Source organism: Phycodurus eques, chromosome 2 (genome assembly GCF_024500275.1).
Source record: "Phycodurus eques isolate BA_2022a chromosome 2, UOR_Pequ_1.1, whole genome shotgun sequence".
Lineage (NCBI taxonomy): Eukaryota > Metazoa > Chordata > Actinopteri > Syngnathiformes > Syngnathidae > Phycodurus > Phycodurus eques.
The window spans coordinates 27,232,366-27,252,944 of NC_084526.1; the positions used below are offsets into that span (position 1 = coordinate 27,232,366).

General features: G+C 40.5%; 1 protein-coding gene across 2 annotated transcripts in view; it reads right to left on the reverse strand.

Annotated features, from left to right (window-relative positions):
• Nucleotides 1-345: 345 nt before the first annotated feature.
• LOC133415873 (LIM domain only protein 7-like) overlaps nt 346-20,579 on the reverse strand; it is a 33,909-nt gene continuing 13,675 nt past the window's right edge. Inside the window, exons 10-26 of one of the 2 annotated variants that reach the window (XM_061702396.1) lie at nt 18,204-18,363; nt 17,922-18,070; nt 17,572-17,752; nt 16,238-16,783; nt 11,628-11,930; nt 10,381-10,453; nt 9,600-9,776; nt 7,376-7,401; nt 7,211-7,306; nt 6,574-6,719; nt 6,338-6,382; nt 6,160-6,212; nt 5,915-6,086; nt 5,657-5,830; nt 5,456-5,564; nt 1,321-1,423; nt 346-1,078 (exon numbers count right to left, since the gene is read on the reverse strand). In XM_061702396.1, coding sequence (XP_061558380.1) covers nt 1,056-1,078; nt 1,321-1,423; nt 5,456-5,564; nt 5,657-5,830; nt 5,915-6,086; nt 6,160-6,212; nt 6,338-6,382; nt 6,574-6,719; nt 7,211-7,306; nt 7,376-7,401; nt 9,600-9,776; nt 10,381-10,453; nt 11,628-11,930; nt 16,238-16,783; nt 17,572-17,752; nt 17,922-18,070; nt 18,204-18,363 — 2,536 coding nt within the window. In that variant the 3' untranslated portion in view covers nt 346-1,055. The remainder of the gene's footprint in view (nt 1,079-1,320; nt 1,424-5,455; nt 5,565-5,656; nt 5,831-5,914; nt 6,087-6,159; nt 6,213-6,337; nt 6,383-6,573; nt 6,720-7,210; nt 7,307-7,375; nt 7,402-9,599; nt 9,777-10,380; nt 10,454-11,627; nt 11,931-16,237; nt 16,784-17,571; nt 17,753-17,921; nt 18,071-18,203; nt 18,364-20,579) is intronic. The other variant, XM_061702405.1, reaches the window with a different exon arrangement.

Here is a 20,579-nt window from a genome sequence, read left to right on the forward strand (position 1 = left end):
TCAATACTGTATCCTTCCACAAAGTTGAAAGCCCAATTCTATTAGTTTAGTAACAAGTCTAGTAACAAAACACGCAATTCTCAGCACTGCATCATCAACTGTACGATTAGATTAAGCATCTGTGCTGAAATTAAAGAAAATGTTCTATTCACGTTCACTGAAGATATAGTTAATGGAAAAATACATTCAAATGAGGATATAGGTTGTTACAGTCTTGTAATTTTTATTGACAGGGAAGCAAAACAGCATTGAATGCAACTTTTGAATGACAAACTTCCAATGTAGAGATCTTTGAGAGGGGGGGGGGGGGGACAAAAAAAAAAAAAAAAACATTTTGAAGGTCTTTCACGAAAGAGTACTGGTTAGTTATGGCGTGAAAAACCAAACAGCAAAAAGAGGAAAGAATTCAGTTAAAACATGTTGCTTTGCTTTGGTCAATGACCATTTGCTGCAAGTTTAATACAAACAAACATCTTAACAATAGAGCATTCTGAAAAGTTACTGCAATGCGATGACATGAATCCTTGTGTTCACTGCACACCAACTACGATACAGTACGGTACTGTTAGTACTTAAGGAAGAGTGGCTCTATAGCATTTATTTAATTAGATGTGCCCCCTTGTGGTACACACAAATAGCAAATCCAATAAAAAAAATGCATTGAAAACATTGAAGTTATACTATTGAGTTGTCAATTTTGTGTGTCATAGCACTGACCAATACCAAAGTGCACATTGTGAGATAAATTCACAAGGAAAAAAAGTGCTCATACAAGTTTAAATGTGCTTCCAAACAAGGGCTGTACACAATTCTACAGCTAGGTTTCATGTTTGACGATGAAAACAGTAACATTAATAGGAAAATAAACACTAAACATTTCTTGATTGTATTATACATTCAAATTGATATAACTATCATCTCCTTGTCATGTCACTCCCCCCAAAACTGCTGAAACAATTACAAAGAACCAATTTCAAAATTTCAAAGTTGTCTGTAGACATGTTGTATTCCTCCACTCTGTAGCTTACTCTGTAAGCATGAATTCTTTGTTCTGGTCACATGGATGGGGAACTGGTTGCTAAAATGTTGTGAAACATACATTATTATTATTAATTTTTTAACATGACAGACATGCCAAATGTTTGTGTTATCCACTAGCCTGGGAATTTTAAAAATTGAAGTTAGCCTGTGGAATTAGAAACAATCTAAATGATATGAGCAGAACTAGAACATCTATGGAGGGTTAGTTAAGTTTTGTATAAATCATTTCTGAAAACCTGAGATGGACAATATGTAAAATTAACAAACTGCAATACTCACACTTAAGTTGGAAATAACAGGGCTCACAGTATGGTTTGTTGTTTTGGACCCGAACCTGTACTCCAGCCTTTTTTTTCCCAAGATATTGCTGACAACCCACACACTGAGGAGGAGGAAGAAGTGAGAAAAAGGCAGTTCATCTGACAAAAAATAAGGGCCTTTGTTTTAATAGAGAATGACATTACAGAAGATCTTAGTGCAAACAAGCTCTTATAAGTGGCCCCATATGGTTGCGAAGAGAGACTTCAGTTCTATAGTATTACCTCAACACAACACAAATATACAGTATACAAATTTGGACTAGTTAATTGGAAATAATCCTTAATTGTAATAATCCAAAACAAAAGCATTTCGCGGTTTGGCTTATTTCACGCAGAAAGCCTGAACCCCACGAAATGGCCCATAAAAAAAGATCTGTCAATATATGATTGCTGTGTTAAGGCTGATGTTAACTACAAACAACAGCTTGCCACAACATTACTATAGTACTTTCAAAGTGTAAGGATTCTAATGCAGTCAAAGATCATATCTTTCGCCACTGTCAGAGTGGTATTAACAGTGGCAGGCCGCGCATTTGGTACATGGGCCTTCAGTGGAGACTTACCAAACGCAATCCACTCTCACGTCACAATTATAGAAATCATCAGTATAATACAAAAACAACAGCATGCAACTGTGCCATCTGGAGCACTTTAGAAACAATATTTATCTAATATTACCAAAAAAAAAAAAGTATATTCAGAAATGATGAAATAAACTATACTCTTATGCGCAGAGCGTTACACGGGTTTTTGTCAAGTCAAAGTTGGCTGTAACAAGTTTTGCTCTGACCAACCAATCAGAGGACAGAAAAAGGCTGAGGGCCAGCTTGGAAAAAATGAAATCTGATTGGAAGAAACAGTCCCATTGTTAATTTAGTTTTAAATTACAACTGCCAGTACTGTTAATTCTGAACGCTCTGGGCAGATTAGATTGACAAATTAGTCGTGAAGTGGGAATTTCTGTAAAAAGGGGGGGGGGGGGGGAATGAGCACTTCAAATGCCTCTAAAATCCTCAAATAAATTATGGTGAATGTAATAATGGTGAATGTTTTTAAAGGTCTCATATTTCAACTATTTAGACCTTCAAAGAGTGACTCTCTAAAATGGATTTAGTATAAAAGTGCCAATTTTTAAAAAAGAAAAAAAAAAAAAACCTGTGTTTTGTCATACTAGTATCCAGAAAAGGCCTGTCTGACAGCTACTTCTGTTTAACCCAGTTTTGTATCCGCTTTGTCCATATTTGTCTAAGACTGCACCCTTTCCTCTGATTGGTTGCCTCCATGTAGAGGACTCACTTGTGAGAGCACACGTTAGGTTGACAGCAAATTCGAATGGCCTGATTTAAGGCCTCTCGGCAGAAAGACATCTGGAGCTCAGGACGATTTTAACTCATATTTCACGTTTACTGAGGCACCATAGAGCCACTATTACAGCACATCCCAAATACAGTGGAACCTTGATCGAACAGACTATTGGAAGGGGGTGGAGGAGTGGGTGCACCCTTATTACTGTACAGTCAGACATGCAAACACCAAAGGCATGAAAAAGGTGAGCAAAAAAAAAGAAATTTTAGGGGGGGGATCCACCGAGCCCCCGGAGATAATTTTTTAAAAATTAATCAATCTGGAAGACTAAGTACAATAAGGCAAAAAATAGTTTGGTAGGTTTGTTTCCGTGGCCTAAAACACCCAGTACAGTAAATAGTTAATGTAAATATAAAAACGCAGGAAAATGTAAAGTTTCACATTTTATCCAAACTTACCACGCCGGTGTGATTCGTCATGGTGACATTTTTGACATACAGTACTCATTCATACGCGAGGAATTAATGTGCTTCCTCGTTCCAATTCCATTGCCAAAGACGAACAAAATATTTTTCTCTCTCGGCACAATAGATATAACAATCATGACATGGCAGCCTTGTCAATGCCCCACACTCAACATCGCTGCCATGTAGGCACATCTTTTGGAATTGGATCTATTTTTTTTGTATACATGTGACCTAGAAATGAGTCAGTCCCGTTCTCTGCCTGTATTAGGCCACAGCACCAATAAACTACACCGGCCAATTCTGGAACTGAGACTGTCAACGGCAGTTTAAATGAAAAATGGAAACTATTTTTGGACATTGTTCAGTCCCGACGGTCCGTTTTAGCCAAGAGCCGTCATATTGGGGTCCGTTTAGTCGAGGTTCCACTGTACTAGAAAAAGTTGGTTTGGTAAAATATGGCACTTTTAATTGAAACTTGTCAGCCAATCGGAAAAAGGGTTCCCAAGTAGTAGACGAAAAAAAAAGGTTGACGAGATGGTGAAAAATGATGAAATCACCGTTTTACTCTAATTTGAAGGCATACAGTGGGTATGGAAAGTATTCAGACCCACTTTAATTTTTCACTCTGTTATATCCCAGCCATTTGCTAAAATTATTTCATTTCCTCATTGACAGAAAAAAAAACTGAATTTTTGCAGATTAAAAAAGAAAAACTGAAATATCACACAGCCATAAGTATTCAGACCCTTTGCTCAGTATTTAGTAGAAGCATCCTTTTGAGCTAATACAGCCATGAGTCTTTTTTTTGGGAATGATGCAACAAGTTTTTCCACACCTTCATTTGGGAATTCTCTGCCATTCCTCCTTGCAGATCCTCTCCAGTTCTGTCAGGATGGATGGTGAACGTTGGTTCACCACTCTGCCATAAAGCCCTGACTGGTGGAGGGCTGCAGAGATGGTTGACTATCTAGAACTTTCTCCCATCTCCCGACTGCATCTTTGGAGCTCAGCCACAGTGATCTTTGGGTTCTTCTTTACCTCTCTCACCAAGGGAGACCTCTTCTCCCCAGATTGCTCAGTTTTGCCGGACGGTCAACTCTAGGAAGGGTTCTGGTAGTCCCAAACGTCTTCAATTTAGGGATTATGGAGGCCACTGTGCTTTTAGGAACCTTGAGTGCAGAATAATTTTTTTTTGTAACCTTGGCCAGATCTGTGCCTTGCCACAATCTTTGAGCTCTTCAGGCAGTTCCTTTGACCTCCTGATTCTCAATTGCTCTGACATGCACTGTGAGCTGTAAGGTCTTATATAGACAGGTGTGTGGCTTTCCTAATCAAGTCCAATCAGTATAATGAAACAGCTGGACTCCAATGAAGGTGTAGAACCATCAAGGATGATCAGAAAAAATGGACAGCACCAGTGTTAAATATATGAGTGTCACAGCAAAGGGTCTGAATACTTATGGCCGTGATATTTCAGTTTTTCTTTTATAAAGCTGCAAAGATTTCAACAAAAAAAATGAACTTTATTTTAGCAAATGGCTGCAATATAACGAGTGAAAAATTTAAGGCGGTCTGAATACTTTACGTACACACTGTATTTTGACGTTCGCCCCAAAAGCAATTTTTTGGAGACCAAAAAAAATAAATAAAATAAAATAAAAATAAATTCTCCAGAACCAGTCAGCCAATTTTCAAAATTGTTGCGTTGAACTCAAGTTGAAGTGGCCATTCCAGCCAGACTATCATTTTGGGGTAATTTTGTCACATTGCTACTTTTAGCGCACAGACAGAAATGTGTGTGTGTGTGTGTGGGGGGGGGGGTAGAGAAAGAAAAAAAAACATCTACATAAACTATTGGAAGTTGTGCAGCCAAGAAAAATACAAATTAAGAGAACTGAAGAGAAATGAATAAAATAGACTGTTGGGAATAAATCAATAAAATTTCGCTTGTAAATGCAGGTCAGTACTTCAGAGAAGGCCCTCCCTTCACTGGGTGTTAATGAAGCAGTGTTTAGTAATTGTAGTTCGCAGTGGTGTTCATACTGCAAATGAAAATCACAACAATACAATAAAATTGGTAAATTAATACCACTCTGACAGCTTCTATCATGTAGCCGGCAGTCTATCGTCAGTGAGATATATCGCGAGTGTCCACAGCATTGCAAATGTACGATACTGGTGACCTGCGCCTCAATCCAGTGGTAGAACTCTTGGGCGAAGATGAACAGGGGTGAGAATGAAAACAGTGCCATTAAAATCTGAGTGAACACTGCCGTTGACCAACACGTGAGAACACCAAGACCCCGGTCATTAACCTCTCACCTGAAAACAGGCAAAATGGAAGCAGAGACCAAGGGCTTCAATAACCATGGCTGCCCCACTACTCAAGTGACCTTCACACAAACTGCAAGTTCTCCTTCCACTGTCCTTCCTGGGGCAGCACACGATGCACAGCTCAAATGTTTAACAAGATTAAATTACACGACGACGACCATGGGAAAAGGTCTCAAACATTTTGATTACCTGCCGGGATGATAATTTGTAGGTGTATTTCTCTGGGATGGCCTGGATCCATTATCGTAAAAGGTGGAGGAGTTTCCACCTGGAGCAAAATAACCTGCAGCCTCCGAGTGTGGTCGGGGATAACCTCCCGTAAAGGTTGAACGAGGAGTTCCAAGAGTGTCAAGAGACTCATATCTGCAAGCATAGATGCAGAATTGACAAGGCCGACAATGAAATACCATAACAATTAATCATGTAACCACATTGACAGCTTTCAACCTTTTAAGGGGCATCCCAATGTAGATTGGCTCCTTGTAAAAACTACTGCTACGCTGGCGTATCCAGCTGTTGTCAGTCAGAAGCTGAGTTCTCTTTTTCATCTCCTCCAAGATTTGCTGCCTCTCTTGCTCAGCCTTGGAAAGAGGCTCCCCCTTTTTTTTCCTCAGATCACCTGAACATAGTAATAAGGTTTGAGCGCACAAGAGTAAGAATACAGACCGTTTACGAGGAGTAGCACGGCTCACCTTTTGGCTGTGTGTGTGAACCGGCTAATGCTGGAGTAGACAATGACTTTGCCCTGAGGGAGAGGCAGCGGCTCAAAATTAGTATACATTGGCTGGAAGATTTAAGTAGCAAAATATTAGGCAACGTAATATATATAGGCTGATAAGGCACGCAAATAAGAAGTCTATTTGTTCTGACCTGTGTGCAGGAGAGAGCTGAGCAAAGCCAGAGGTGCCCTCAGCCCTGAGGTGTCACGTTAGCAAAAAAAAAGGGGAAAAAAAAAAAGAAAACTAAATGAGTAGAGAGTGGATGAAGCGTGGGCGAGCCAGTCAAGTTATCTTGCTTGAGAGCTTTCATAAAAAAATGCAATAGCACGCCTAATGCATTAGATAGTTAATATGGAATATATTTGTGTCATAGAAATAGGGTTTTACCAGACTTTGTCATATAGATCTGTCTGTGTGCCATTTTGAGGTTTAAGTTGGAGTTTTTCAGGGCTCTGCTCCTTTGTCTTTGTCAAACCATTCAAATGAATCCCTCTGGGAAGGTTCTCAACATCATTGCTCAGTTCCAAGTTATTCTGAAACAACAAATTTAATTTATGGAGAAACATGGACACAGGGTGCTTCAGTAGGCTACTCGCCCACATCCCCCCAAAAACGGAGTATCATAGGCAACAACAAAAAAGAATGCTTAATGTAATCAAACAAATGTTCATTAAACCATTCTGGTCCAGATCACTGGAGCTCAATTGATGAGAAATAAAAATCAGACCTACAGGTTGTAAAATATTTGGCCGCACAAACATGCAAGGGTGGAGAGGAGGAATAAACATCTCAAAGAGTGATAACCCTAATTTACAGGAAATGTACATAAAACCAAAATACAGAACAGCAACTTTTACACCACCATTACAACTAGCCTCCTACACACCTCAATTGCATCGTGTTGCGCCTTCTGCCACTCTGTCTCAAGCCTCTGCTGAGCTCGCTCATATTGCTCCTAAACAATGCAACAAGCACATAACCACTATAGCTTCTGTTTTACCACGGTGCTAGTCACAATTTCTACCTGAAGGAGGCGCTCTTGTTCTTCCTGCCGCCTGCGGCTGTCTTCGTGGTCCCATGACCACCTGGATGAGGATGGGGTGAGGGATGGGACCTGGAGCTGCACACAGACCAGATATGATCGCTCACATGCACACAAACCTCCTTTGATCAAATGGTGGAAACTTACATCTGAAACTGCCGATTCCGAACCTCCTGTGTGAGAAAGAAGAGTGTCAGTTTAAAAGGAGAGCGAGAAAGAAAATAAGCACTGCTACTGTGTGCTACTGCTATAGTATAGTTTGATTATGTATCTTGTAATATATTGTCTTGTAGATGTATTTTACTGCTTGTTTACATCATGGCCAGGGGACTACAGATGAAAACTAGCCTTCTGGCTAATTCTGGCTTTTTTAACCATGTGTACTTCATGTGTTTTATGAAATTGCATTGTCCCCTTTCAAATAAACTGATTAATAATAATTAATTCTGAATGGATTTTTAAACAAACATGCCACACACTGTGGAACGGCAGCGCTGGCAATACACAATGGAAAAACCATTACTGTATTGAAGCGCTTGCTTTTGGAAGTCAAGTGTTGAAAATAAAGTTGGTCCCGTACTTTTCCTTCCTAATTTCTTGGGGAAGTCAGCTAACATTTTAGAGTATATCTGTGGGAATTTCCATTGATTGAAGAACTTGTGAGGTCAGAAAAAAAGGGATGCATGCTCACAATCACTGTTCTAATTCATCCCAAAAGGTTGAGGTCAGTCAGTTCCTCCACACCAAATACCAGCACAGAGCAAAATGTCTCGGTAAAGTCAATGAAGAATCACAAAGAGCTACGCTAGAGCCAATACTTTCGTCCATGTTTTTAGTTTCCTATCGCCATTTCAACTTCTAATCTTCATTATGAAGCAATTCACAGAAGGGTTTAAAATGTGAGAAATGATCTCCAGTCTATACACCGATTATAGAGAACCTGTGAGTTGAATATATGCTGCAGTGTATGTAGCCAAGCATCAATAAAGCAAGACTTAAACCTGGGTTCATGCCGCCAGGATCTGGAAATATGAGGCTAAATCAGTGCACTAATCTGCTAATATATCCACAGTTTAATGTTACAGCAGGGAAATACATCACAAATAAACCATTGCTCCAGGGTGAATTAACAGAAATTCGATTTGCTCAGACTCTGCTGATGCTCCACAGCAAAACAAAAGTTTCAACATCTGTTAAAAAGTCTTAAAAGCTTTTCACACAGTGCAAACATTTACCACATAAGTAAACCCATGATCTGATCCCTGCAGATCCTTCTGGGGAAGAATCCATTATAGCAGGAGACAAAAAAAAATTGACAATTTAGTTTAAAAGATTGCATAACACTGTTGTTAGCATCAATGGGTCCCTTGAAAGGTGATGTACAAATCAAAGTTATAATTATCATTGTTTCATTACAGACAACATTTTGACTAGTACCTGCAAAACTTTGAGGCTAATAACACACGCCTGTCTGAACGTGTGCAGATTTATATATGAAAGACCAAAGACTGACATCAATTTGTGTTTATTAGGCTGCGTTTACACTGCAGGCCTAAATGTCCAATTATGATTTAGTGCCTATATCATTATTCACCCCCCCCTCTCCCTCATTTACACACATTTTAAGAGACCCATATCCAATATCAGTGTTCACAGTCACTGGACAAAATGGACAGACATCCATTCCAAAATGCATGCGAACAACTAGTACAATCGTGCCAACAGCAGGCAGCAGCGGCATCTAAGTCAACAATCATTGTCTTCTTTGAACAATGCAGTGTCCAATCTTAAGAGGTCCTCTCTCTCTCTCTCTCTCTCGGCTAAAAAGAAAAGCATGGAGTAACCATGCGACAGTCAATGTCTTGTTAGCCCCATTCTCAGCTAATCTACAGCTTGTCAGAGCTTCGTCTTGGAAAGAAGACTGACTGATATCGGACATACAATGGTCAAAGAGTTCAGGAAGTCCCACCTCTACTGGCCTTAACTTTTAGACATTTTGTCAGTGCAAGGAACCCATCGTTTACAAATGTGTGATTTAATATGCCAGAGATAGCTGTGGCAAAAGTCATATGGGTACATATTGTTTTTGTCAGTAATCCCTTTGCTAGGACCTTATACGTTCTGCAAACTAGATTTGGACAATTTAAAAAGATAAATGACAAGTGTATCTCAGAAATGTGATGTTCATAATTCACATTTCAATTTATGATTACTTCTTGGTGTCAATAGTGAGCAGTTTTGACTGTTAGTACTGATGGTGTGGTGAGACAGGATCATTTTCTGACTCTATGGTTATCTGGTCTAAGACCAGCCAACACAAACTTTCATCACATTAGTATGAGGGACACAATGCCTTCATTACATATCCCACCCTTTTCATAGCGTTGAGTATCCATGGTAAGAGTGCCAATTTGCTGGGCTGATGTAATTTTTTCCTCCCACAGGCTGGAGCTCATGTGCACTGCCAGATCGCCATCAACAGTCACGATCTCGTCGTCTACACGCAGCTGGCAGAGATCGGCTGGGCTGCCAGCTGAGAGAGGAACAGCTGTCAAGAAAATGAAGATAGATAAGGGCACAGACAGCACAACACAAACAAGGTATCCACTTCACAAATGATTTGCTCAAACCAAATGGAGAAATAAGTCACAGTGCTGGGAACAAGGCTGCTGCTCCAAATGTTAATGTCCCCAATTCCCGGAAGTTGCTTCTACTCCTGAAAGTGTGTCATCCATAAACTTTTCAAAGGTTTTTTTGACTGCATTGTTTTGTACCATTGTTGTGCTGATTTTTTTCTCATGTAGTTCCAACATTCCTGCACAACATGGCAGTCGGCAGCTTCCACAAAACAAAGGAAAACTATTGACTTAAAATATTCATGGCTAGCTTTTAAATAGTCTGTAAAATCTGTGTTGAACATACAGTAGACTCTGATCAAACCTTGAATATCATGTCATGCTAAATGCATTTACAATGCAGTTTCTTCAATAACAACCAAAACTACTAAGGACAAAGTAAGCATGCAATAAAATGTATCCAAGTTGCATTTGTGTGAAAAATGGGACTAAAATCTTATTCAGGTAAAATTAAAACAATAGCGACAAAAACCGATAAGGTTCAAATCGATGTTTAGCTACAGTGAAATATTTTACCTGGTTGAATACATTTTGTTCTTGCTCCAGTAGCTTCCCTATGCGGGTGGAAACCAAAGTCCGATCTACTGTTCTGTAGAGGAGCAAGACGAACACTCATGTCATTGTCTACCTGAAAACACAAAGCGCGCACACACACTCCCAATTGTGCTTCCTGATGGAAAGTGGATACTTTAAGGGGACTGCTGAATAAGTAAAACTAAAACTAGGTGAGCAGTTATTACAGACCTTGTTAGTCAACTACGTAAATAACCTTGCAACTAACTTATCTTTTCAATTGGCATTTGTGACGGGTATGACAACTGTATACATTTTATATGTCAAATAAGATATGCAAAACCAACCATTTATTTATTTTACACAAAGTGCAGCAACAGATGCAGACAGACCATAACAATAATCACAGGCATATATTGTTTATCCTCAGTAAAAAAAAAAAAGAAAAATAAATTACAGCAGTTTACCGAGTCACTCCCAGTAGTGGTTGTGAAACTCATTCCTTTTTGTCTGCATGACTACGGTATTATACTGTGCTTGGTGGCCAAGTCTCACACCAGGAAGCCGCAATAAGTTAATCACGATGCACCAACTGTTGCATTCATTACATTATGTACAGTAATTATGTTACTATGTTTTTATAAAATGAAATGTTACAAATGCTGTTTCCGAAATCACTCCCTAACCACAATATGGTCCAATATATTGTGGTTATACCATTTTGTAGTTGTGCCCGAATGCTTATTGATCAAATTCAGTGCACTCAAAATTTCCCAGAAAGCATTGGAGAAAGTAGTGAACAACCGGTGGTCACTCACAGAGTTGTGATATACCATAATGAATTGCATTTTCATGGTGGAACTGGATGGATCGTAGATGGAGGGAGTGAGTTTTTCGTATAAATGTAACCTTTCAAAGCTTCGTTTGTTGGCATTTTTAGAGCAACGTACAGTAAAATCATCTAGTTTGAATGTGCAATTGTTCTTTTTTTAAACCCACAACAACCTACTTTGTTGAGTTGAGTTTTGAGTGTGGTCATGGCAATCCATGACCGTAAGTTCGCATTTCAAGGCACCACCATATATCGAAAGTATCCGTTTAACTAAACAGCTAAATTTTCTTTGCTGCTTTCTCTGGTTTGATCAATGCGTACAGTCACAGACAGCATGCAATTTATCTGTACTAGTGTTGACAACGCAGTTTTATTCAAGAAGCTCAAAAGATGTTGAAGCAACAAAAATTAAACTTACCTTGGAGTTGTCAATCCTGGGACTACTTGGCGGAGTTGGGGGTTCCGTGTTTTGGGGCCGCATTTTTGAACACTGTTGGGACTGGAGCTGATGAAAACTGGTTTGAAAAGTCTGGCCAGAAAGGTTCTTGCACTCTACCCTTCCTGAAGCAGTCTGCTCTACATGGTTGGCTACCTGCACTGGATCCTGGTGCGGACCTCTGAGATAAGAAGTGGCAGTCTGCCTTTTGAGCGTAGCACTGCCGGGTGGGGAAGGAGTGCCCTCTCCTTCAGTCGCCCACGTCGGACTCTGGTTGTCGTTTATCTGCGTGAAAGATTACATGAATGTATGAGCTGTACCAAAAACAGCACAATACAATATTAGTATTAACCATTCACACCAAGAACTCTAATAAACAGACTTTCAGTAAACTGACAATTTCACAATGACAGCTGCATAAATGGGGAAGCAGTAGGTAACTCATACTCACATCACAGACAACGCAGGTCATCCGCATACACGGGAAACACTCATTACATTAACTGCCATGAGCATAGCGTTTGCAAACTACCTGGGGACTTAACCCCAATGAGTGAGGCAGAGAGACGTGCACACAAACGAAACAGACGAGACAGGCACACAGGGACCGTGATGCACAGTACGGCACACATTCTTACATAATTTTAAGCTTCCCATTAATGTCCTGACTTCCTTAATAATGGCTGATTAAACAGTTGAGAATGTTTTAGATCGGGGGCATAGTTCCTGTTTGATTGAATCAGAGGGTGGCAAAGTCAGACTAGACCAACTGCCTGGGATAAGAGAAAACGTCAGTAGTCAGATAGAACATAGTTCATGTTTAGTGAAGACAATGGGGCGTGACTTACACAGACGTAAGAGAGAAGCTCAGCGAAGTACTCTTGGAACAACCACTATGATGCTTTTGATGTATAGTTCATTCTTGTAAGATTATTTTTAAGCTTATCCAGGTTTTTGAGATATTCAAGTATTTTATTTCTGTGATATCAAACTCTCGTGGGAAGCCGTGGCCCAATGGTTAAGATCATCGCCTGCCACAGTGGGGGCCTTAGGTTCAAGACCCCGACATCACGGCTGTGGTGTCCTTGAGCAAGACACTGATACCCCGAAATGCTCCCCGGGCGCTTCAGCTGCCCCCTGCTCCAGTGTGTTCCACTAACGTGTATGTGTTCACTGTGATGGGTTAAATGCAGAGAACAAATATCGTGTGCATGCATGTTCATGACAATAAAAGGTGATTTTCTTCAAAACAGGTAAGATTGAAGAGGGATACAGGTGACTGAATTTATGTTATCAATTTAAAGTTTGATGTATCATATTAGCAATGACAAAATATATTTGTAATGCAGCCTTTCTAGAAGTCAGCAAAAGGAAACTAAATTTTAAAACATATTTAAGTGTCTGTCTTTCATAATGAGTGGTAGACCACTGTAAGATGGATCTACAATAAGAGAACGACTGAATAAAACTAAACTAAATGATTTGTCAAGAAAAAAAATAGTATATCCTAAATTTACTAATTATTACATGCAAGTAAGCAATGGATTAAAAACAAAAATTTAATAATTTCTGAATATGTTTTCTATCAAAATTAAATATATAACACTGTTCGCCTGAGAGATATGTCTACTACAATAATGGGCAACTGAAGACCACATTAATTCCCAGCCCAGTGTATTTATCTTCATGAACAACTGCACTCATACATGTCAGAACTGTACCATAACTGAAACGTGCATGCGCCAAACAAATGGACCGAATGGCCAGAGAAACAACAAAAAGAGTGACACCTACAAGGACAAAGACACTATTAGAACTAGGGCTATTTTGAGGTCGATGCAGATATTGGGCAGAAAAAAAAGATAACTGATTATTCAAATTAAAAAAACCTTTAATCCCTTAATACTTACAAATATGACTAAAAGTCAGAGCATTTTACAATACTTCCATGTTTAACTTTACAACAGGGGAATTTTCAACTCAAAAACAAGCATTACCTGATAATCAGCTTTAAATTTAGGCTATACTGTAGCTGTACGGTATGCTGTATATAATCAATAAGCGAGGTTTCTGGCAAAACATTTATGCAGTGCTCTGATGCCATTTAATGCTAAATCACACTTCCTCTGCTACATTTTCTTTGCCATTAAGTTACATAAAGGTTTGTAATCAATAATAAAATACATTCCTCTCCAAAGGTATTGGAACGCCAAGGTCAATTCCTTTGTTTTTGTCATATACTGAAGATATTTGGGTTTCAGATCAAAAGATGAATATGAGACAAAAGTTCAGAATTGCAGCTTTCATTTCAGGGTATTTACATCTAGATGTGTTAAACAACTCAGCGCAGAGCACCTTTTGTTTGTTGTCCCTTTTCAAGGGAGCAAAAGTATTGAAACCGATTTTATTAAATTAACTTAAAGTGAATAACATTTAATATTTGGTGGCATACCACCTACTTGCAATAACTGCATCAAGCCTGCAACCCATTTGACTTCAGGCTGTTGCATTCTTCATTTGAAATGCTTTTCCAGGTGTTGACTGCAGCCTCTTTCAGTTCTTGTTTGTCTCTTGGGGTTTCTCCCTTCAGTCTCCTCTTCAGGAGGTAAAACACATGCTCTATTTGGTTAAAGTCCAGTGATTGACTTGACCATCCACTTTTCCCCCCTGATTAAGTCCTTTGTTGTGTTGGCAGTGTGTTTTGGGTCGTCTTGTTGCATGATTAAGCTTCTCCAGATTAGTTTGATTGCATTTTTCTGTAAATTGCCAGACAAAATGGTTTTGTAGACTTCAGAATTCATTCTCCTGCTTCCATCATGAGTTACATCAATAAAGACTAGTGACCCTGTTCCAGAAGCAGCCATGCAAGCCCAAGCCATGACATTACCTGTACCATGCTTCACAGATGAGCTTGTGTGTTTTGGATCATAAGCAGATCCTCTCCACTTTGGCCTTTCCATCACTTTGGTAGAGGTTAATCTTGGTCTCATTAGTCCAGAAAACTTCATTCCAAAACCTATGTGGGTCATTTCTGTACTACTTCGCAAAATCCAATCTGGCCTTCCGATTCTTTTTGCATCTTGTGGGATGGCCTCGATTTCTCTTCTCTCGAAATCTTTGAACAGTGGATTACCTTCACTGTTCAAAGACAGACCTTCACCTATGCCCTGTGGAGGGTGGCAAATCATTTTGTCTGGCAATATCAAGAATAATTCATCCAAACTAATCAGGAGAAGCTTCATCATTCAACAAAACAATGACCCAAAACACACTGCCAAGACAACAAAGGACTATCAGGGGGAAAAAGTGGAAGGTCTTAGACTGGCCAAGTCAATCACCCAAACCTAACCCAACAGGGTATGCATTTTACCTCCAGAAGAGGAAACTGAAGGGAGAAACCCCCAGAAATGAACTAAAAGAGGCTGCAGTAAAGGCCTGGAAAAGCATTTCAAATGAAGAATGTAACAGTCTGGTGAAGTCAATGGGTGGCAGGTTTGATGCAGTTGTTGCAAGTAAGGTGTATGCCACCAAATATGAAATGTTATTCATCAAGTGAATTTAATAATCTCTGTACCAATACTTTTGCTCACTTGAAAAGTGGGTGGCTTCAAACAAAAGGTGCTCTGTCCCGAGTTGTTTAACACATCCAGATGTAAATACCCTGAAATGAAAGCTGGAATGCTGAATTTTTGTCTCATATTCATCTTTTGATCTGAAACTCAAATGTTTTCAGTATATGACAAAAACAAAGGCCTTGCTGTTCCAATTCTTTTGGAGGGTAGTTTTGCTTTCCTCTCAGTTTAAGCGGCTGTCATACATTACAATAATATTTAAACCTGTACAGAAAATTATATAGGCCAGCAGTGTACTTTAGTCCACAAAATCCAGCAAAAAAAAAAAAATATATATATATATATTTTTTTTTTAATTTGACTGCAGCAGGTATTTGGTCTTACATATTTTGCTTTGTTTTTATATTAATATACTATATTCAACACTAACAGAACTCAAACACCTATGATGCTGTGGTAATGAGATGCGGCACGGTGTCAAATGGAGCCGCCATTGTTGGCTCGATCCCTTCCAGAATCTCCATCTCCCACAGAAAGTGCCACAACAACATGCTGCTGCCGCCGCAAAATGCGTTAGCTCTTTTTCTGAAAATGCTAAAATTCACTCAAAACCTTGCCCCAGGGGGATTATACCATTATTGTAAATATTGGCGACGTTCACGCATCGTCATCCGAGAACTAGGACAACCACATCTCAGGAAAGATGTGCATTGGAATCTGAGGTCCTTGTGGACAAACGCCGCAAGGACATCATTCTGCGCGGGTTCGACAACAGCATTTACAGTTTCATGAGAAATTAAGAATATATTGGTGTTTAAATCGGCAAAACTCTGGCTGATGACTACTTTGAAAAGGGCTAAAATTGGTCAATTAAATCGGTCAACCCATGACTAGGTCGAGCCCTAATTAGACTGTATAATGTAATTTGAGTAAAGCCCCACCCACCCCGCATGCCAGAACTGTCTACCATGCTTTAACTGTAAAGAAAATAAATGAATAAGTTGCATTGACTAAACTCACATTGCATAGTCTTGGCAGTGTTGAGATCCTGGACTGCTTGGTCCGAAAGGGCCTGGCTGTGATGACAGACGAGTGGCGACAGGAACCATCAGACCGTCTGAAACCTCGAGGAAGGCTGGCTGAGCATGACCAAGAAGCAGCTCTGGTCAAATACTTTTTGGTGTCTGCCGCTGACTGACATCTACTTTTGTCTTCTGACATTTCAGAGGGGTTTTCATTTCTCTCTATTTTAGACAAGGGTTTCTGGTCATAAAGGTCTCCAAAACCATTAGCGTTATCCACGGTCCTAGTTGCTTCCGCTTCATTTGGATACACTGGTGTGCCTAAAGAAGCGTTTTGGGCTGTAACACTCTCTAGCTGATTCAGATCAGTTACAGGATGAACAGGAGCAGGATTGCCTTGGGCTTTGAAGTGGGTTTGGAAGCTAAAAGCGTTGTCCTCTATTGGTGTTGTTACTGCTGCTCCATTTAATGCCAGAGATGCAAAATGGGTCTCCTCTCCCATGATGTTTCCATCAGAGGCGGGCATGGCGCCAACTGAAGGTGCCTGACAATGTCAACAACCAGAAAACAGACAGAGGACTGAAGTACCCATTTAAAGTCTTGTAACGATTTTCATCCTTTGGTAGTTGTAGCATACAGACTAGACTATTTGGTGAAACTGAATACTTGCGCTAGCAATTGTTAGAAAAATAGTTACACAAAAAAAACAAAAAAAACCCACTAATTGAGACAAGCAAATGTTACATGGTTTGAGTCGTCCTAATTTCGCCACAATAATTTTATGCCGTCCCCTTAATCGCCCTCATAGGATTAATAAAGTGCAGAACAAAAAAAACAAACAAGTACAAACCTATCCTACATTACATCTGGTATGTCTAGTGGCTGGGCTGTGTGTGGGATATATTGTCAAAATTAAGCGTGGTTTAAACAGCTTACCACACCATTATTGCCAAACATTGATTCCTTCACCACACTAGAAATTTTATATTTGCCATGAAGACAATTAAGGCAGAAGCAGCGCAAGTGTGCTGTGGGTTATACTCCAAATGATTCAGCGTTTATTTTTTTCCATTTTCATAGTGGACACAATTTACATAATTACACTACGTTCGATAAAACAAATTCTTAAAATAAACTGCTGCAATGTCTAAAAATTCCATGGTCTAAAACTCAGTATAATAAAGCCTTTTCAACCATAAAGAGTATTTTTCCTTATCCGCTTCAAATACCTGCTATCATTTGTAACTTTAACCCAACTTGAAGAATAATCCACTACACTTCAGTGTCATTTCATGTAATGAGGCAAAGAAAACAAATCATACGTAAACTTACCTGTGCAGGGAAAAAGTTATGACAATAAGAAGAGCCAGTGCTAAAAGGCACCTCAGTGGCATAGCTTCGAGCCAATGGAGCTCGACTCTGTGTCCACAAAAAAGAGCTTGAGAACTTTGATGGAGGAGCAGTGGAGTGAGCGTGTGGGGCAGAGCTGTGCCTTTGTGCTGACAGCTGCTCTCTGGGGAATTTGTATGCAATGGAAGAGGAGTCAGAGTAATGAAGGCAGCAGAAAAGATGGAGGATGTGTCACATTACTCGAGTTCACAGAGAAGTGAGGTCAGCAAGCCTTTTGCAGATGTTATAAAACATATGGCAGCCAGCTACAGACATTTCTAACATCAACTTACCTTTCTGACTGCGCACTGTGCTTTTCTCTCTCTTTATGGTCATTCAAAGCTCCATTAGTCATCTTGTTAATGACATGTTCTCGATCAACAGACTTCTTGCGGAGACTAGACTTTGTATTCCTGCGATGATTTTTCCACTTTGTCAAAGCCTGACATGGGTAAACATGATCTGAGTATTATAAAGACTTAACTGCATTAGTTAGACTATTGCAAGTCCAGTTTCACACAAATCAACCTACAGTAATTCCATTTAAAGCCATGTAAACAATGATTTTAACGTACATCTTGCCACCGAGTCTCATTGTCTCTGCCAGCACTGTGGCTCCTCCATTTCCTGTCTTGATTCCATTTAGCTGTTCCAGCATCCTGGCCCTTGCCCACAAAGCCTTCGGAAACCTCACGTGAAGGGCATACCGCTGGGATGTCACTCAATGATTTGCTCCTATTGCACAGAAATGCAAGAGAAATTAATGCACTATATAAAAGCATCAATTAAAAACTGATATGCAACAAAATAATTTGTAAGCAAACTCATGCATAAAGGATACTTAAGTTAATTTAAATTGGCAACTACTGGGTGTGCAAGTTTCTCACACAGAATCCTGAATGCAAGCATGAACATTCATTCATATTCTTAGCTAAGTGAAAAGGAGAGATGCATAAAATTCATTGAAACTCTAGTAAAGGTGTTGCATTCTTTTCCAAGCAGCATTTAATCAGTGGCACAGAAACACTGACATTTGATTGGATGGAACAAAGACAATCATGTCATGAAACTGACAATTCTCTGCCAACAAAATAAACAGCAGTAATGTTTGGATGATTCCCTTTGTTGTAAAGTAGATTCAACCGAAGCAAGCAAAGATGAAGTTGCCACAAAGCAGATTTGGTCAAAGCTGTCAAATGTATTTGCACTGAGGTTGGATTTACACTATATTGTTCGAGACAACGGCAAACTCAATTTTAACTAATAATTGTTGCTTTTATTATTAGGGGTGTCCCTATCGGATCATTGGTCCGATGTCAGCAAATAAATAAAATAAGGATCTGCCTGGATGTAAAATCTGAGATTTTACCCCTCTTATACAAGCAGTCCATTCCATGCTCGCTCCAGCATGTCCATCCAACCGTGCATTGATGGCATGCACTGCCCACAACAACAGGTTGCTAAGGTGCTGACGTCGTAGCAAGAAGCAAGAGTGTCTGTTGATTGCTTAATGTCGTTTAATGACAGTCCAATTGAAGTTCACTGTGAAACTAAACAGACATGATAAAATAATTACACCTATTGAATGTTCAAATACCACCGTCAAGCTGAAGAAGTCCTATCGGGCCTTTTTGGCCTGTGGGACTCCTGAGGCAGCTGATGTGTACCGGCAGGGCCAAGCGGAATGCAGCTTTGGTGGTCGCAGAGGCAACAACTGGCCTGGGAGGTATTCGGTGAGGCCAGGCAGAACGACTTCGAGGAAATTCTGGTCCGCCATCCGGCGTCTCAGGAGGGAGAAACAGTGCACCATCAACACTGTGTATAGTGGGGATGGGGCGCTGCTGACCTCAACTCGGGACATTGTGAGTCAGTGGGGAGAATACGTCTAATACCTCAATTCCACTGAAACACCTTCCCATGAAGAAGTAGAGTCTGGGTTCTCTGAGGTAGGCTTTACTATCTCTGGGGTTGAGGTCACCGAGGTGGTTAAAAAGCTCCTCAGTGGCAAGGACCCGGGGGCTGGATGAGATTCGCTCGGAGTTCCTAAAGGCTCTACCAGCCTCCCTGGTTATGTCTATTCAGGGGCTATGGAGAAGAGGGTCCATCGGGAAGTCTAATCTTAGATTCAGGAGAACCAGTATGGTAGAACAGTGGACCAGCTCTACACCCTCATCATGGTCTTTGAGAGTGCATGAGAGTTCACCGAACCAGTCCACATGTGTTTTATGGACTCGGCGAAGGCGGTCGACAGTGTCCCTCGGGGGGGTGTTTCGGGAGTATGGGGTACCGAACCCCCTGATACGGGCTGTTCGGTCCCTGTACGGCCAGAGTCAGAGTTTGGTCCGCATATCCGGCAGTAAGTCGGACTCGTTTCCGGTGAGGGTTGGACTCCGCCAAGGCTTCCCTTTGTCACCGATTCTGTTCATAACTTTTATGGACAGAATTTCTAGGCGCAGCCGAGGCGTAGAGGGGGTCCGGTTTGGTGGCCTTAGTATTGCATCTCTGCTTTTTGCAGATGTGGTTCTGTTGGCTTCATCAAGCCGTGACTGCCAACTCTCACTGGAGCAGTTCGCAGCTGAGTATGAAGCGGCTGGTTTGAGAATCAGCACCTCCAAATCTGAGACCATGGTCCTCAGTCGGAAAAGGGTGGCATGCCCTCTCCAGGTCGGGGATGAGATCATGCCCCAAGTGGAGGAGTTCAAGTATCTTGGGGTCTTGTTCACGAGTGAGGGAAGAATGGAACGGGAGGCGGATCGGTGCTGTGTCTGCAGTGCTGCGGACTTTGTATCGATCAGTTGCGGTAAAGAAGGAGCTAAGCCAAAAGTCGAAGCTCTCGATTTACCGGTCGATCTACGTTCCTACCCTCACCTATGGTCACGAGCTGTGGGTCGTGACCGGAAGAACAAGATCCCGGTTACAAGCGGCCGAAATGAGTTTCCTCCGCAGGGTGT